At 43.1% G+C, this 20,145-nt stretch overlaps 1 protein-coding gene across 1 annotated transcript in view; it reads right to left on the bottom strand.

The window, feature by feature from the left end:
* Positions 1–20,145, bottom strand: part of trim37 (tripartite motif containing 37) — a 57,362-nt gene that overhangs the window by 7,563 nt on the left and 29,654 nt on the right. Inside the window, exons 15-19 of the mRNA XM_080748751.1 lie at positions 19,100–19,214; positions 17,265–17,465; positions 11,524–11,657; positions 5,191–5,273; positions 1,095–1,307 (exon numbers count right to left, since the gene is read on the bottom strand). Of these exons, the coding sequence (XP_080604877.1) occupies positions 1,095–1,307; positions 5,191–5,273; positions 11,524–11,657; positions 17,265–17,465; positions 19,100–19,214 (746 nt within the window). The remainder of the gene's footprint in view (positions 1–1,094; positions 1,308–5,190; positions 5,274–11,523; positions 11,658–17,264; positions 17,466–19,099; positions 19,215–20,145) is intronic.

The raw sequence follows: 20,145 nt of genomic DNA, 5'->3' as shown, positions 1-20,145 counted from the left end.
ATTCCAATCAGATTTCTAATAGCGTCGATGTCGTGCGGACCTCATTATGTTCAAAACTAACTTTTCGGGATTCAGATTCAGGAATGGCAGGCTCAAAACACACCGCTTTGTGCCTCGTTTCAAGCTTGAGGATCTGCATCTTTTTGGGGGATGAGCAGCAGAGTGGCAGTAGCTCAGGACAGTCAGGAGGTAGAGCGGCCACTTGGGAAGCCAATCCCGGGTTCCCCCAGAGTTGGTGTCGAAGTGTCCTTGAGCAAGACTCTGAACCCCTAGTTGCTCCCCAATGAGCAGGTTGGTGCCTTGCATGATTTTCTCTGTCATCGGTGTATGCAGAGGTTAAAGCCAAAAAGAATCCCAAGACAAATGTATTTTCAGACCAATCCCAATATGTGATTTTGCACCACACACCAATATTTGGGATGTTTCCCTGAAGTTCTGAACTGCCTTCACTGAATGTTGTTATTTCGAGGGAGGGCGAGTGCCAAAGTGCGGCCGGCCCTCGACCGCGGCATGCTAGTCTGGCCAATTCAAATACTCATATCTTGAAATTATACTGCTTTTTAGTTTGGAGATCACAAAAAATAGACGACTTTGTCATTCACGCTACAGCCATTGCTCCGCCTTTTTTTCTTTTTCCTTTTTTTTGCGGATCTGCACTGATCTCAGAAATAGCTCCTATGGAATCCTCGAGACTGAAATCAGTCCCAAGGACTGAGAACTGAATCCCCTGGGTGTATGAATGTGTGTGTGAATGGGTGAATGTAATGCACAATCATTGTATATCGCCTTAGATAAAGGCGCTATATAAATGAACCATTTACCATTTAACACAAACGGTTGGATTTGAAAACCTCGACTTTAGTCGGGTTTCGCAGTAACTGTGTTAAGTAGGGAGTTAAACGAAAAAGGGAAAAAAGAGAAGAAAAAAAAGGACCATCTAACAAATTACAGCATCCATCCAAGTATCCCTCCAGCTCCATCTCCATCTCAATGCTTCATCCCCTGGTGTGTGTGTGTGTGTGTGTGTGTGTGTGTGTGTGTGTACCTTGGCTGTGCAGCAGTGAAACGGGGGGCCACAGTGTGTTTGTGTGTACCTTGGCTGTGCAGCAGTGAAACGGGGGGGCGGGGCTGCAGCCCCCACAGGGCCTCCACGTTGCTGCGTTCCTTCAGGTCCAGCAGCTGGATGAGGATGAGCGGGTCGATGTCCAGCAGGCTGTTGGTGCTGCTGCCGCCCGGCCCCACGGCGCCGCAGCCCCCCGCAGCGCTGCAGCTACGATGCAGCAGGCACACGCTGGGGCTCGGACCACCTGCCACACATTGACAACACAATATAGACCCTCCAGAAAAACGCGGGCAAAAATCCTTGATTATGCGGGCTAAAATCCTTGATTTTGCGGGCAAAAATCCTCGATTATGTGTGAATTTATGCGATGACAATGCGAAACTATGCGAAATATGCGGGAACTTGTGAAAGTTGAGATTAAATGCGAAATTATGCGAAATATGCGGGAACTTAAAAAACATATTTATAGCCTATGTACAGTATATATACATATTATAATAAAAATTGATAACTATTAATTAAACCACTTTAATATACAGTACACTGGCTATTTGGAAATAGACAATCTACAAGCTCACAACATCACTAAGTAGTCATCAAAGTAGTCAAAACACGAATTTAAGGGTCTTTGAGTGAATTGAGAAATGCAAAACAGACTTTTTTGACTGCCTTTTATTATTTTCAAGGCAAAAAAGCAAACCTCTGTCAAATATCTGCAATTTAATTACCTTAATGGGCTACATCAAGGCAAAAATAATTACCCTATGGCCTATGCGATTGCTAAGGATACAGCTCACTGCTAAAGCAAAACTCTGGTTTATTTATGTGGTTTTGCTCTCTCTAAAGGGATTTAAGGGATTAAAATGTTATGCATTCAATTGCTGTTCCTATCCATCCATGGAATACTGCGTGCTACTTTTTTTCGGAGAGGTGCTCGTTTGCTTTGAACGGCAACGACACAACGTTTCAAACGGAGTACAATGGAGACCTCAAAACAAGTAGGATAAACTTTAATTTGTCGTTTCTTGAAGTTTGAGGACCGAGGAAGAGTGTGTTATTCTAGCGTCACGTTGGCGAGGGCCAACGCTCATACCGTATATAGCCTACATTATGCCTGCATCTCTCTCTCTGTCTGCCTGCAGTTCTCACGGTGCAGCGTGCACGCAATCGCACGGCACACACACACACACACACACACACACAGAGAGGAGCCACGTGTTTCTCAGCGCATCATTGTTTTGCTTCTGTTTTGTGTCTGAACGTGATTGAACGGTGAAGCATGACTATACTTTTATGCGAAAAAGTGCGGGGATTGTGAAATCAAGCGATGCCCGCATATTTCGCATATTTTCCGCGGAAATATGCGAAATATGCGGTGAATATGCGGGGATTGTGAAATAATGCGAGCCCCTGCATAATCAGCGGCATTTATTGATTATTGCGGGAAATTCTGCGATCGCATAATCGCGTTTTTCTGGAGGGTGTAACAATATCTTTTATTAAAACTTAGGCCTAGAATTATTGAATGCTTTGAAAAAGTTGTGAAAATTTGTGCAAATCTTTGAATATATGTATTTTTAAAGCGAACGTTTGGAACTCAAATTTTGCTTCTGGGGGTGGTCCCTGGGACTAGATATTTTGAGATGGGGGTCAGTGGCCAAATAAATATCAGTTTGGGGGTCCTTCATATGAAAAAGTATGAGAACCACTGACATAGTAGTCTCTCAAGAACAGTCTAACTGAGCTCCAGTTAAGTGAAAAGGACCTTTTCTTTGACGATGGCTGGCCAGATTGCTGACATAGAAACATAGGTTTTTTTTCAAAAAACCTTAGAAGGATTCAAAAGACACTTATAGAATCGGGTAAAAAGTCTAATTTTCACAATTTTTCAAAAATAGCAGATCTATAAGCTCGCAGCGCGGCGCTGCAAGCTTGTCTATCTGCTATTTTTCAATAGTTAAAACATAAAATAATGATACACAACAATGTGTACCCGTTCTAAATGGGTTAAACCAGGGGTCTTGTGACATTTTTCAGCCCAAGAACCCCCTTGGCTAGCTGAGAGAGAGAGAAGCAGGGACCCTCCACTACATATTGTATGAAATCTTGTTGCAGATTAAACTTTTTCATAAGATTTCATAGACGGCTTCGTTGACTTCTTTGATAGCACTATCATCAGAGCACCGTATGTTGGATTCATGTTAAAGGAGTAGTTCACCCCCAAAATGACTTTTTTTTCTAATTGATTACTCACGCCATGGAAACTTGTGTTCAATAATATTTTTTGCATTCCTAAAACAAAGAATTGATCTTATATATACATTCCTTTAAGAGCCACGCCCACACTCCACACAACGGACATGAAGCCTCCACACAACGGACATGAAGCCTCCACACAACGGACATGTTTGAAGCCTGATTCGCCCCCTGTCGCCACTGGGGGGCACTGTTCACTAATATATGAGACAGCAATGTGTTCACTGCTCTCTGGGCAGCCTGTGATGCTGATAAAAAATTATAAAAAATGATTTCATGTAATCAGCTTTCTGCACACCTTCTTCAAGATGGCTGCCAAAATGGCCGCCATCCACATGCTGTAATTGTTTGTGTGTGTTAATCTAAAAATGCATTTTTGAAAACATTTTAATCTGACTTAAAACCTAAACCCTTATGTTGATCAAATATAGAGCAGTCCTGCCTGAGCGCCCGGAGGGCACGAAGTCCTAGGAATGGAGCGGCCGCACAGCGGCCGCGAATTTCTAGTTACAATACATTTTACCCCATTGTAAATGTATTATGTTTTTTTCTTTTGTCTTAGGTCTCCATGGCATGAGAAATCAATAGAAAAAAATTTCATTTTGGGGGTGAACTACTCCTTTAACTCATTAGAGGTCCACGGCGTGCCAACACGTCAATCTCTTTGATGTCTGTGAGCCCACGACGCGTTTGACGCGTTGTACAGTAAACTATACTGTACTGTAGCTACTGTACCAGGCTACCACGGTGACAAAAAACACTCCATTTCCCGAAATACAGCGCGAGATCACGTGACCGGGAAGTGCCGTCTCCCTCATAGACATGCAGAAAAGTGCATTTTTCTCCTAATCTAGCTTTTAAATCACCTTCATGTTTAAAACGCAGCCTTTTCTACCAGCCGTTACAAAAGCTCTGTGGCCAGTGATTGTTTAAAAACAGTCCTGACTGAAAGAAAATATTATCGTGAAAATAAACAGGACATACTTGGATTACATTTACTCTGATTACTTTTTTGGCAGGATCTCAAAGGTAGGTAAAATGGCGGGTTGCCATGGGCACCTGCCGATTAAATGTTGAATAATCCTGGGCACCCGATGTGTTAATGTGAATTGTTTTAGCCATTAAACTTGACCTTTCACTCTGTACCTGATCTGCTCTTTTCCCCTGTAAGCCAAAAATAGCAGAAAAACATCACACTTCATATAGTAGTAACTTTAAAGGGGAATCCAATTCATCCAAAGCACCTCTCATCTCACACCTACATTCTATGGAATATAAAAAGCCAAGCAATCATGATGATTGGATGTTTTTTATGCATTATAGAAGAGGATGTATTTTAGAGTTAATGGGTAGAGTAGGTTATTTCAGAAAGTGGATGCTTTTACATGCACATTTAATTTGTCTGATACTGGCATAATCAGAGACATCAGGATCATGTGCAATTTATTGAGGGTGTTTCTTTGAGAGTGATCCATTTTAACCTGCTGTATCTACAGTACATTTCTTGCCCTGTAACTGTATCTCAACTGCTGTGCTGCCTTAAGGTCAATACATACAGCACTCCTTTCAGGCTTTTTGAACTATAATCTGGAGAGTCAGGACGTCTGAAGGTGCACAGGTTCCCAGGAAAGGTTCTTACGGCCACTTCCGAAGCTCGGAATGGCATCAAATTAGTAGTTATATCACCTCCCTTTCCATAGAAAGTCTGGACATCGGAAGGACTACATATCCCTAGATATATAGGGTTAGTGTCGGAATGGAGACATGTCGGAAAGGAGACATGTCTCCATAGTGTGACTACAGTAGGAAAAATGTTATGTGTGGCCCCAGTACAGCCAGTCATAGTGTGACTACAGTAGGATCAGTGTTACCTGTGGCCCCGGCCAGGTCCTCAGACAGCTCTCCTTCCTCTGGCTCCAGCGCCCCGTTGAACTCCACGTCGTTCTCCCCCGACCTGCACACACACATATTCCTATAAGGATTACTGGCCTTGGGAGGACGTCAGAATTCTAGGGTAAAGGTCTTTGCACACTGCTGCATGTGTGCAACCACCTTAAAGGAGTAGTTCACCCCCAAAATGACATTTTGGGGGTGAACTACTCCTTTAAGACTAGAGGCCGATTCTACAAATGTTCAAAGATATAGCAGATGTACACCTGCTGCTGTTGTCTAATGGTCCTCACAATTTTCATTTCTCAAATTCTTCAAGCGCGCGCACACACACACACACACACACACACACACACACACACACACACACACACACACACACACACACACACACACACACACACACACACACACACACACACACACACACACACACACACACACACACACACACACACACACACACACACACACAGTGTACAATCAGCATAAAGCAGGTGTAACGTAGATGGAAAATCATAAGTAGATTCGCTATCATTTCCAGAAGGATTTAACAGGAATATGTAATGTAGCATTCATCCTATCCTGACAGCACTGTCATAATCCTCTTAACAAAAGTACATGAGCAGAAAATACAAGACCTTTCTGTTCAACTTTACGGTTCTGTCGGGTGGAAAACATTTTTTGTCCAAAATGGATGGAAATAAAAATAGCAAAAGGAGCAGATCTACAGAAGTCAAAACCTACTTTAGATGCTTTTCAGTGACGCTGTAGAATGGGAAAGGGATATTTCACTTAAAAAAAAAACTTTGGTAATTGTATCGTCTAATCAGGCTTCTACCACTTTTTCGAGTCACGTGTTCAAATGCTGGATTCTGATTGGCTAAATTCCGGAGGTTATGACAGAACAACTGCCGCAAAGTTGTGTGAGGACTTGTCCGAGATCAATGCGCCTCAGTGTACATCCGGGGACTTCAGGAGGTAGTCGGAACACCTTTCCCCCAACCAACAAATGACCGTGGCAACGGTCCTATGTTTACTAACGTGCATGCTATAGTCGCCGATTTATTTGGATCCAATGCAATCCGCCAACTTTAAAGCCCCTTTTCTCTGAACCTATGCCTTTCTGGAAGCGAACAGCCTCTATTTACGGCCGGAACGGTACTTCTAACTGACGTTAGCTTAGCTGTAAGCTAGACGCATGGATTAGTATGGAGTTGGCGCCATCTGTTGGTGAGTAGAAGATGTTGTTGGTGGAACTATCTGCTGTCTCGCGGAAGTTTTATAGGCAATAATGATTGTAACTTAAGATCCTTGCAAGTTACAACTATGTGTTTTCTTTCATGTATAAGGGAAAAAGTGGTAGAAAAGCTATTTACCACTCGGGGTCGGACATTATGCTCTGATAATGTCCTGTGTGAGGGTGTGATCGGACTCGGCTTCGCCTCGTCCGATCACCCCCTCACACAGGACATTATCAGAGCATAATGTCCTCTCACTCGGGGTAAATTGCTTACTTTTATGAACACCCTGAACAGTTTTTAATTTGCTTGATTCAATATTTAGATATTTGATGTAAATGTTACCAGGCCCTCCAGGCCCAGGGCCTCTCCCCACACACACCCAGTAAATTCAAACTTCATTTTAACCATGATAGATTCATTAAAAACACCCATTATTCTTTTCTGGGTACCATCCTAATACATGAGCAGGCCGTGTTTTTTTCGATAACTTTTTTCATTTATTTTTAATAATTATTTTTTGTATTTCATTTTTTCCATTTTCCCAAATAAGTATTAAACATAAATGAAAAAAGTTATTGAAAAAACACAGCCTGCTCACGTAAAGTGGAATATCCCTTTAACACATTTCTGAAGAATCTAGTGTCTTGAGCGCTCGATATGGAGTGTTTTTGAGCTCGTCGATCTGCTACTTTTGCCATTTTCAGATTTGAATCCTGATAAAGTAACAGTTTTGGACAGGCTTCCACGCGACACAGACACTATAACCGTGTTCCAAAAATAATAAATGAGTCCAGACATTTTTACTCGCATGCTTACCAGGCATAAACTGATCCTGGAAAACTAAGTTATCCAAAGAGGCCAGACACACAAGCCCGCCTACAAATCACAGACTCAAATATAACTACATTATCATAAAAGATACAAAGCCAGATCCATGGCAGAACGCCCATTGCTTTGGAACATAGTTCTAATATTAAGTGATTTAAAAACAACACAGGGTCAGTGTTATTTTTGACAGCAGATTTTGATTTAGTTTTAGTCATAGTCTTTTGAATAAAATCTCATTTAGTTTTAGTCATAATTTAGTCAACTGAAAAGTTTTAGTTTTTTAGTCTAATTTTAGTCGACTAAATATCATAAGATTTTATGGCGACTAAATCTACAGTTGATTTAGTCAATTAAAATGTATTTTGGCAGGCCTTGATGGCATCGTAATGACAGATTTTACACTTGATTGCGTGCTGAAGATAGCTGATCTACAAGTTCACAACGCGTTGCAGCGTGGCACGTTGTGAGCTTGTAGATCGGCTATTTTCAGCACGCAACACCTGAGAGCAACCAAACATAAAATGACTCTCTTCTCCACCAGTCCCTCCCTAACGTTTTAGTCTAGTTTTTATTTTGTTGACGAAATTGTCAATATATTTAGTCTTAGTTTTAGTAATCACAGCTTAGTTTTTATTTAGTTTTCGTCAGTGAAAAAAACACAGTCGACAAACATTTTTCGTCATAGTTGTAGTCGACGAAATCAACACTGCACAGGGTATAATAACTGTTCATTTACACAATCTGGAACTTCCTTTCAGAAGCCACAATGGTAACCAGAAAGACCGCCCCAAAACACTCCTGCCCACATTTCTTCCACGGACGTATTTTAACCGCGCGTGCACCTGTTATAGTTTACAGGATTGGAAGCCGTGCGTGCTTCAACTCTTTTATCGTAATACAAAGTTAGTGTATATCCAACATCAACAATTTGTTCTGTTAGTTCTACATTGTGTCTGATAATGTTGGTTTTGAAATGGTTTATTAGTGGCAAGGGAGGGGCAGCCAAATGGCATCGGATGTTATTCTCTCATCACAGCGTTCTTGTAGTCTATGACTTTACAGTAAATTAATACTGTTCATAAAGGTTGTTCTTGCTAGGCAATCTCCTTCATAATAATCTAAATTTGTAATGTGAAACACTTTGTAATTATAGCGCTAATAAGCAGAGACTGACACACACAAGTCCAGGTGCCCACGCACTCATGCACACACGCATTTGCTTTTGTACAACTGGTCTGGCCTGGATTAACTTTGGCTTTTTAGCACTTTGCCCAATCAGGTCGGTGACCTAAAATGACTTTGAATCCCCTGATGTTATGTCACTCTTCCTTCACTCCTTTGTTAAAGCTGCGTGGCCATGGCTTTAGACGTTCACTCTTGATTTGAAATGTACCATGGAATACATTTCCTCAACACATTTACAAGTAGTACAATTAAGTTAATAATTCAACTCCAAATAGGAATCAAGGATGCAGACAAAGGACAATTCACCAAGCCGTCCCAGTTGTGAAATTAAAGTATATTCACGCCTTCACAAGAATATATTAATAATCACAAAATCACAAATACTAGAGTTTGTGTAAGATCAGGCATGGCATTTCACTGATGAAGACGTAGGGCTCCTATTCCCTTAAGGAATCCGGTGAGGGATTCCTTCACGGTTCCAGTAAAAATAAATACAAATATAAATCTATTTAATTTTGGCCTGTAATTTTTGATAAACACAAATTCTTAAAAGTTATGTCCAGAGACCCTCTGGGTTATTTGAGGTGTGTAACTCTTGAGAGTGTACAGATGGAACCAAATGGACCAAAACTGTTAATGTTCAGGATTCAAATAAATAAATGGCACATCTACGAGAGTGGCATCAGGCCTAAACCACTGAAAAAGCTGTTTTGACGACACAAGTCGTCCATGGCGTCCAATGTATTCAATTTAAATTTTTGCTTGCTAAGAAATACAATATATTATTTGGGAAATATTAATCACCAACAACGTTTAAGTGATTTCTACATCAGTTAAGTGCATTTTTACCATTCATGTCTAAATGTTTGTCAGAGCAGCACTGCGAGGATGTTTATTTTTATTTTCTTTCTCTTCCCCAGATGTATGGTAGTCTGTCTCTGTTCTCTCATGCTGGGTGGGAGGGTGATAATGTCTGTGTACACAACTACTGTCTCAGCCAGTGGAGCCCATGGAGAATGACTCACGGCCCTCTCACACAGATAGAGAGAGGCAAAAAGGCACTTGGTGTGTTTGCGTGTGTGTGTGTTGTGTTTGCGTGTGTGTGTGTGTGTGTGTGTGTGTGTGTGTGTGTGTGTGTGTGTGTGTGTGTGTGTGTGTGTGTGTGTGTTTGTTGGGGGAGGGGGGGGAGAGAGAGAGAGAGAGAGAGAGAGAGAGAGAGAGAGAGAGAGAGAGAGAGAGAGAGCGAGAGCGCGAGAGAGCGAGAGAGAGAGAGAGAGGGAAGAGGGGTGGGCACACAGAGGCTAGAGTGGCACTGATGGATAGTGGTGTGTGTGTGTGTGTGTGGGGGGGGGGGGGGGGGGGGGGGGCTCCCTCACAGATGGCCTGAGGGCGCCACACTCTAAAATAACACCCATTTACAGTGATTTTCTTTCCGGTGTGCGTGTGTGTGTGTGTGTGTGTGTGTGTGTGTGTGTGTGTGTGTGTGTGTGTGCGTTGGCGTCCGTGCACATCCATGCCTGCGCGCGCTTGTGTGTGTGTGCGGGCACGGTGAATGTCACACACCTCGCTTGAGTGTTGGTTGTTGGAAGACGCTCGTGTGCTCGTGGGAGGAGGGACGTCAATTAAATCAAAATGTCACACAGCTGGTTACGTTGTGTAAGCAACTACTTCCATACATGGCAAAAGCCCTGTTACTTGAACCTGTTTAGGACAGTACTTGTCCTGTACTATCTATCTACGACTATCTATTGCGACCGTCAGGGAGCAGTTTACTATGAAAACCTCCACCGGCCGTCCGTCCGTCCGTCGGTCACACGTCACACCTTTGCCCTGCTCATATCTCCGCATCAGTATGACATCACACCACATGTGTACACAAACCTTTGTGTACGTTGCTGTGGCAACAGTCTGTTGTTGCTGGTCTGTTAGTGTACGTTAGCAACCACCTTAGCAACCATGGTTTTACCCTAGCAACCAACTGTTTACCCTAGCAACCAACTGTTTACCATAGCAACCATGTTTTTTTACCCTAGCAACCAACTGTTTACCATAGCAACCAGATACGCAGAGCAGGGATCTCCATATATGGGCATAAACAGGTGACATCACACTGATGTCAGATACTCAGAGCAGGGATTTCTCCATAATATATGGGCATAAAAGGGATTCTGTTAGGGATCTCCATATATGGGCATAAAAGGGATTCTGTTAGGGATCTCCATATATGGGCATAAAAGGGATTCTGTTAGGGATCTCCATATATGGGCATAAAAGGGATTCTGTTAGCTGTTAGTGATCTCCATATATGGGCATAAAAGGGATGCTGTTAGGGATCTCCATATATGGGCATAAAAGGGATTCTGTTAGGGATCTCCATATATGGGCATGAAAGGGATTCTGTTAGGGATCTCCATATATGGGCATAAAAGGGATTGTATCCCAGATGATGCCCTGTTAGGAGATCCACACTAACAGAATCCATATATGGTCCTACCGACAGCTGCTATAAGCCAACCCTGGCGATAAGGTCTGAGTCGAAGAAATGCTTCTTTCCTGGCAAGAATTGCCCCTTTATACTGTAGGGCTCGTTTGTGTATTGTATGACATCACGCCACATCATCGGCTGAGGACTGTGTGATGTCATCATATCTCCATATATGGAGACATAAGTTGCTCATGCCCAAATATGGGCTGGTGAGGTCAGACTTAGTGTGATGCGTATTTTATCTCCATATATGGAGATTCAACTTCAATGAGTAACCATGGCAAACTGTCAACTGCCCGTATGTCTTGATAATTGGTAAAACAAACCTTTGGCCGATAAGCGACCAACGGTCGCTTATCTCCCGATTAGGGAGTCTTACTGGTATATATATATATATATATATATATATATATATATATATATATATATATCCACGACCCTGTTAAGACACTCCCAGACGTCTTACCTGGTTACCAGGTAAACAGGTGGCACTGCCGCTGCTGGTGAGAAAAAAATAAAACTACAAATCCCATGATGCAAAGCGGCCGCGAGCTGCTATCGACAGTACTCACATGGTCTCCTCGTCGATGTCGTTCTCCTCCGTGTTGCTGGTGGCCGTGGAGCTTCCAGACGTGCTGCTGCCGTCCAGCGGGTTCACTTCCTCCTCCGTCAGGAAGTCCACCTCCAGGTCCCCGTCAGAGAGCTCCTACACACACACACACACACAATCATCCAATGGCACTGTAGTCTTGTGTGGCCAGACTGTTGACTCGCGCAATTTTCAAATGCTCCCGTCATACAGTCTGGGGTAACGGAAGTCTGATGCTGTGGCATGGACAGACAGCCAAAGACCAGCATGCTCGCCAAGTACACATTTATCTTTAAACCCTAAACATTAAAATAGAAGGGCGGCCTACAACATAACGAGGCATATTCAAAGATAAGGTTGACGCGAGGACAGTGACAGCCAGACACCGCTGCACATAACTGAAGCAACTTAAGCAAAGCTCAGATCGATTCCAGGAGGAAATGGAGACAGACAGACAGGAGAGGAGGAGACAGAATGGATGGAGAGAAAAGCTAACACAATGCTGCTTTTTTATTATTATGTTGACCTGCACCTGCTCCTACCAACCATAATTGTACAGAATAGTGGTACAAGGCATTGCTGCCAGGTATGCTTAACCCTGGAAGACCCAAAAATAGAAATACTTGAACATATTTTTTTTTACTTGTCCAGATGAGTATTTTGGAGGAAAGTAATGTTAAAAAAATGTTTTTGTAAGATTTTATAAAAAAAATCATGCTCTAATTTATATGGGGGATATTTTTCACAATAATAACATACTGTATGTAGATGTTCTAGACATTCTAATTATCACTAAAACAATTATTACAGGCATTTTACTTAAAGGCCGGATGACACACAAAGAACTTTAATTGCGACCGTAGGTCGCATTTACTACCAAAACCTCCACCGGCTGTCTGTCAGTGAGTGAGTGAGTGAGTGAGTCAGTGAGTCCGTCACACTTTTGCCCTGCTCATATCTCTACAACCGTTGCCCCCATCCATGCCAAATTTTGCACACACACTCCTTGACTGCCAAACTACAACCTCCAAGGACCCCCGGAGCCCCAGGGACCCCCAGGTCCCTGGGGGACCCCCAGATGTAAAAAATGACCAAATGTGCAAAAATGACCAAATGACCACCCCAACGGGGCTGCTCGCGGGGAATTCCCGGGGACCACCGACTCCTGGTGCTCCAGAACGGATGCAAAAGTGGTGGCGCCCCCAGTGGAGGACCCCCTGCCACTGCAGCGCACATAAAATGCCGTAACTCGGGTTAGGAGCGTCCGGGAGAGCCGGGGCCGGTACCTATTCGTCCGCCAAGGCAACACGGAGACCCCACCCCTCATTTCTCACATGGCCCTATTCTAGCGCCACCTTCAGGCCGATTTTTAAAACACATTTTTGGACACTGCTCCTACAGTTTTTGCCCTAAAATCACGAATATCACTACACAGCATGTCTACACTCATGTCATCAACATGGATCAGGAAGATTTTGGAAAAACAAATTTTTGCCCTATTTGTGGAGATAAGCCACCTACGGTCGCTTATCTCCCGATTAGGGAGTCTTACTGGTGTTATGATACAGTAGGTCACGTGGTCTTTCTCCAAACAGTCTGAAAAGGAGGCGGGCCGTATCAGTTAGTAGTGAATGTATACTTCGTCCGTCGTGCGGTGCCGCGCACAACGTGATGCGTTGTTGTTAGCTTGTAGCAGTGCCGCACCGCAAGGCTATTTTGAGAGCTATTGTGTGTGTACACGCGCGCACGCACGTCTCTGACACATACACACACACAGGCTACACACACAGTGTATGAGCCACGGACTTCAGTACTCCACTGTGCTCCGGTGAGACAGCAGGACATTACTGCTAAAAGGGCTCAGAGCTGCCGAGGAGGAGATCGCTGGACCCTCGTTCTAATCTCTGACACCTTTTTGTTAGAAGACTTGTACTTTGTACGCGGTTTGGGTGGATTCTATAACAGATTCTATAAAAATGTTACCCCTAGAACTGCTTGTTTTAAAATTCGGTTTATGAATTGTCGCATTTCTCCTCCTCGCACGGTTAAGTTGGGTTTCACAAGATACTGCTCGCCGCTCAACTCCGGCCCTCCCCCCATATTACCCAATCAAATTAATTCATTTCAGTTACTGTACAGAAAGTACTACTTCCAGTAAAGTAACTACAATAAATTAATTTGATTGGGTAATTTATAAGGGTGTCGGAAAAAATCGATATGAATCGATTATCGGTTTCAACACTAGCGATACGGCCGCATCGATGCGCGTTTACCCGGATCGGTCCAAATCGCGGCCGTATCGGTCGATGTATCGGTCCTAAAGTAATTAATCGGATTAATCGGATTTTAGCATTAAATAATTAACCTGCTGTGAAATTCTGAACTTACTTACTCATCGTTTACTGTTACAAATCATTACTTCAAAAGTGAGCGCTCTGCTAGCACAGTCAGTGCTGCAGTGAGTGCAACGGAAAGAAAAAAAAAGAAAAAGCTGCCTGCTGCTCTGTCCTCCAAATAGAGCTGTGTTTCTACGTACTGCAGTCACTGTCCTGCGGAAAGCCGCAGATCTACAAGCCCACAGGGTGTTGCATGTGGATGGGTTGTAAACTTATAGATCTGCTACTTCCGATGCAGCGTGTATGACGCTCGCATGTGCGACACACAGCGACTTGTAAACAAACCAACAACGTGTTAGTTGAGTTCCATCACTATGGATTCATTATTCCAGTGGAGAAACGCAAGTTTGGATTTTATAAGAATGCGACAGTAATGGATTGGATTATAACACTTTTCCCAGTAGAACCCGGTTCTACTAGAACCATCAGAAGTCCCCGCGCTTGTCGACAGCAAAGGTAATAATCACAGCATCAGCTTTTATGGCAAAGGGCTACTATAGAGTATTGGTTTTCAAAGTGGGGTCCGGGGACCCCCAAGGGTCCTTGAGGGAGTTCTAGGGGGTCCTCGGCGAAATGATAGGAACCAAATGGACCCTTGGGTATGTGTAACTCAGGGGAGTGTACAAATGGAACCAAATGGACCCTAATGAACCCTTGGGTATGTGTAACTCAGGGGAGTGTACAAATGGAACCAAATGGACCCTAATGAACCCTTGGGTAAACTTAAGACAGCCTGATCCATGTCAAACTGGAGGTCCTTGACATTGATTTTTTTAGAACTACTGCAGTAGAGCCATAAGATAACAAGTAGACATGATGTGTGCCAGACTTCAAATGTTGCACTTATAGCCTACTTTATACTGCTGTTGTTACTGTTGTAAAGTGGATCTCTTTGAAATGATCTTATTGACTGAATAACAGCAGGCTCTTTTACTAGTTTTATTTGGTGATCTGATCTGTGGCATTGCTGAGGATTGATCTGATCTGTGGCATTGGTGAGGATGTATTTTAGTTTTTCAGTGTTATTATAGCAGCTTTGCAAAGTACAATTATTGCACTGTACTGAAGCCTGAAGGGCCAGGCCTTTTGTGTGTTTGTTTTATATTTCTCCACCTGACCAACTGTAACTGCTAAAGTGAAGTTCTTAGAAATGGGTGTGTGAGACAGATTTTCAAACCATGTCAGTAGGCTTTGTAGTTTACATTAATTTTTTTTTGTATCTACATGTCTGTGTCTATTTTATGATTTGTCATCCATCTTTCTTTACAATTTTCTGTTATTCCATGGTCTTTTATGAGATATCCATTATTTGAAGGTCAGCAATGCTACTTTATAGATTATAGCTTCTTAATTGAATGGAAAATTAATGTTTCATTAAACGTATGTATCAGATCACACCGTATCGCATCGAAACGTATCGAATCGTATCGAATCCAATCGAATCGCATAAAATCCACAAAATCGAACTCGTATCGAAATCGTATCGAAATTGCACCGTATCGAATCGTATCGAATCGTTCTGTATGTAAGCCGTATCGTTTCCGAATCGAATCGTTAGCCCATGTATCGGATACGTATCGAATCGCCTTGTAGGGGATGGATACACACCCCTAGTAATTTAACATGGGGGTACATGACATCATTAAAAAATTTGGCTAATTTGATAGCCTTAATTAGCTGTTTTGGCCATGTCACCCGACCTTCAAGTTTTTATGAGGAATAGCTTCAGTGAAAAAAGTGAGATGTTGTTCATCCAGACTCTGGAATGTCAGCCTCTGTGGGGGGTATTTATATGCAAATATCATGGCCAATGGCATTGTAATACTAAACAATAGGATCCAATGGTGATGTTTAGGTGGTAGGGGGAGCAAAATCATTTAAACCATTTTTTTTGTTGATAATACAAATGTTGTGATACTGCAACAGTGGGTCTGACAGGGTTAAGCGACTTTGGGTTATTGCGACCGTAGGTCGCATTTACTACCAAAACCTCCACGGGCTGTCTGTGAGTGAGTGAGTCAGTGAGTCCGTCACACTTTTGCCCTGCTCATATCTCCACAACCGTTGCCCCCATCCATGCCAAATTTTGCAGACACAATCCTTACCTGCCAAACTACAACCTCCAAGGACCCCCGGAGCTCCAGGGACCCCCAGGTCCCTGGGGGACCCCCAGGTGTAAAAAAATGTCTGTCCGTGAGTCATACGTCACACGTCACACTTTTGCCCTGCTCATATCTCCACAACCGTTGCCCCCATCCATGCCAACTTTTGCACACACACTCCTTACCTGCCAAACTACAACCTCCAAGGACCCCCGGAGCTCCAGGGACCCCCAGGTGTAAAAAATGACCAAATGTGCAAAAATGACCAAATGACCACCCCCACGGGGCTGCTCACGGGGAATTCCTGGGGACCACCCACTCCTGGTGCTCCAGAACGGATGCAAAAGTGGTGGCGCCCCCAGTGGAGGACCCCCTCCACTGCAGCTCACATAAAATGCCCTAACTCGGCCTAGGAGCGTCCGGGAGAGCCGGGGCCAGTACCTATTCGTCCACCTACGGTCGCTTATCTCCCGATTAGGGAGTCTTACTGGTAAATATTGGTAGTTGAGGGTTGCAGTGTTGTTTCTAAGGTGTAATTGCTTTTGGGCTTGTTTCCTAAATGTTGTTTGAACCCGGGATTCTCAAAGGTTTCATGTCAACGACCCCCACATTAATATGTAATGTGTAATGCCCATCTGAACACATTTTGTGCCAGGGACCCCGTACCAGATTTGAGTCGCGATACACAAGCTTGTAGATCGGCTATTTTCAAAATACATATGCTTAAAAAAGTGCTCATGTAGCCCAGTGTTTCTCAACCACTGTGCCTGGGGACCTTTGGTGTGCCCCTGAGAAGGGTCAAGTGTGACTGTGCCCCTTGAAACTGCTTGAAAGCCAGTATCGTATTTATCATTTAAAAAATGATTTAAACTAGTGAAAACAGCCGATCTGCTTTGTAGATCTGCTGTTTTCACTACTGTTGTGCGACAGCCTTGTATGATGAAACAGGGCTTTAATTTGCGAAGAAACGTACACATTTGAAAATTGGAGATACAAGGTTTCTACCCGACAGGGACAATATTTACACCCCCGCATTATGTTGGTGTGGCCATGGATTCTTGGGACATGAAAAGTGTGCCTATGCAGAAAAAAGGTTGAGAAACACTGATGTAGCCTACGTCGCTTCTTTTAGGCTCGTTTTCGTAGACCTAGTTGCTCATTTCTCTTGTATATATCGGTCAACAGTGGCACTAGGGTTGGTGTGGATAGCGGCGGTGTTGACTCACGTTGGAGTCGTCGTGCTGGGTCTTCTGCTCTTCCTCCTCTTCCTCCGCCTCTTTGGCATCTCCGGCACTCGAGTGAACGCCGTCCTCGCTCTTCCCTGAGCGGGGGTCCCTCTCAGAGGCCAGGGACCCCGTCCCCGGCCTCATGTCAGGGGGGGACGAGCTGCGAGATGTCTGCCTGCGAAACAACTCGATGGCCAGCCTCTGAAACCAACCAAAACACACAACACTGTGACACGATTCTTAAACAAGAGAAATTCAGCCCAAACCTGAGGATACTACCAGACGAGGACTTCGAATGGACCAGGGTTCGAATCCCAGATTGGATCCAAGTCTTTCAGGGCTCTGTAATTGATCCCCTCCTTTTTTACCTCTACACCAAATATTTTTGCCCCCCAAAAAATCCCAATGCGTTGCGTAGCAACATGTTTGGAGCTTGGAGATCCGCCGCCATTTTTGCCAAATGTTTGGCCCAGATTTGGGACGCTAGCGTTCATGTGGTTAATGACTGACAACTGACCACATTTAAAAAATGATATCTATTTAGCCAACAACCCACAGTGCAGATGTTACGTCTTTAACGTGAAGCATCTCCGCGTCTCAGTGAAAGGGAAGCTTTCTTAACCACCAATGTATTGTGTAGCAATTGTGACAGTCAGGTAGCTAAGCCAGGTAATGCGCTTTCCGAGCAACTTTCAAAATAATGGAATTACTGAATTCAATCGTTCTTACACGTGAATACATTTTTACATTACTCTAAAATGGGGTGGGAATGTGGGATGTGGAATAATTTAAAGGAGTAGTTCACCCCCAAAATGTCATTTTCTTTCTATTGATTACTCACACCATGGAGACTTGAGTTCAATAATATATATTATTTCTTTGTATTTGTCGCATTCCTAACACAAAACATGGATTAGTAGATTTACCCCCCATGTATTCCAGATAGGGACCCAAATGCATTTGGGGGTAAAATTATTGTTATCAAATTGTAGTCTTAGGAAAGCGACAAAAAACAACAAATATTATTGAACTCAAGTCTCCATGGTGCGAGTAATCAATAGAAAAAAGTCATTTTGGGGGTGAACTACTCCTTTAAGATTAGCAGCTAAAACACTTAAATTACAGCCCACACTGCCTATTCCAAATCACCAGAGACCGTTATCTTTTATTAGGGAAGATGATGTTTCAAACAGCATCCTAACCAGGCTAATCAGAGCACTACTTTGCAGTCTCTCTGCCAAATTAAAGGGAGAATCGTTACATAATGTGAAAATGCTCTGGGTTCATTTTCCAAAGCTCGAAATAAAAGCAGGTTCACACTGCTCGCTCTTCATCATGGTACGGTGCACAAACACACACACGGCGTGTCACAATTATTGCATAATCGTCTGATAGCAATTATTTTGTCATAATCATTTCGTTTCCATGTCGAAAAATGATCATATTTTTTCAAAGATTTTCCAAAATAGTGGAAATAGCAGATCTACAAGCTTGTAGATCAGCTATTTCCACGATCAATGTTCTTTTTTCAGTATAAAGTTGTAATTTCTTTGTAGATTATGTCATATCTGCTATGTGCAACTTCAAAGCCTAATAGCCAAACAGAAATTGATTGATTGACAACAAGCATTATGTACAAAACAAAGACGCACATTTGAGTCAAAAGGATGAAACAAGAAAGCCCAGAGAGGCTTATTTCCATTGTTGACAAATGTAAGTTTCAACGACAAAAACACAATTAAATCATTAATCGCAATTACTTGAGTGACAATTAATCGTCGTGTAAAATATCATAATCGTGACAGCCCTAACATAAACACACACACCCCCCCTACCTCTTTGAGGTTGTTGATCTGCTGGACGTAGCTAGACTGCGCGGCCTCCAGCTGGCTGATGTACCAGTACTGATCTCTGCACTTCTGGAAGAAGGTGGGCGAGCGCACCTGGTACCTGCAATGGTCACACATAGTGGTCAATACACCTGGTACCTGTAATGGTAACGACATTAGGTCAATACACCTGGTACCTGCAATGGTTACACATAGTGGTCAATACACCTGGTACCTGTAATGGTAACGACATTAGGTCAATACACCTGGTACCTGCAATGGTCACACATAGTGGTCAATACACCTGGTACCTGTAATGGTAACGACATTAGGTCAATACACCTGGTACCTGCAATGGTCACACATAGTGGTCAATACACCTGGTACCTGTAATGGTAACGACATTAGGTCAATACACCTGGTACCTGCAATGTCATTGGTCACACATAGTGGTCAATACACCTGGTACCTGCAATGGTCACACATAGTGGTCAATACACCTGGTACCTGCAATGGTTACACAACACTAGGTCAATACACCTGGTACCTGCAAAGGTCACAACACTAGGTCAATACACCTGGTACCTGCAATGTTACAACTAGGGATGGGACGATACGCGATATTATCGTGATAAAAAACACTCACGATAGTTGTATCGTGGAGATTTAATTTATCGTGATATCGTCCTCCGTCATGCACTGGGATCAATTCACCTTTTATTTGCCGAGCTGCATATCCCGTACCACTTAAACCCTCTATAATTGGTAAAAGGTACTTATAATACCAAATATTAACTTTTTTCACTCTCTATCAAATGTCTTTGCCAAAAAATAGCCGATCTACAAGCTCACAACGCGTCGCTTGTAGATCGGCTATTTTTTGGCAAAATTGTTCCGCCCCAGGATAATGGATTTTGATTATCGCGATAATATCCTAAATCGCTTTTGTCACAATGATCGTGATATGACATTTTCATATCGTCCCATCCCTAGTTACAACACTAGGTCAATTCACCTGGTACCTGCAATGGTTACACAACACTATAATGGTC

Source organism: Nannobrachium achirus (genome assembly GCF_963921795.1).
Source record: "Nannobrachium achirus genome assembly, chromosome: 19".
NCBI lineage: Eukaryota > Metazoa > Chordata > Actinopteri > Myctophiformes > Myctophidae > Nannobrachium > Nannobrachium achirus.
Note: the sequence above shows the minus strand (reverse complement) of the source record. Positions and strands in the feature narration are given on the sequence as shown.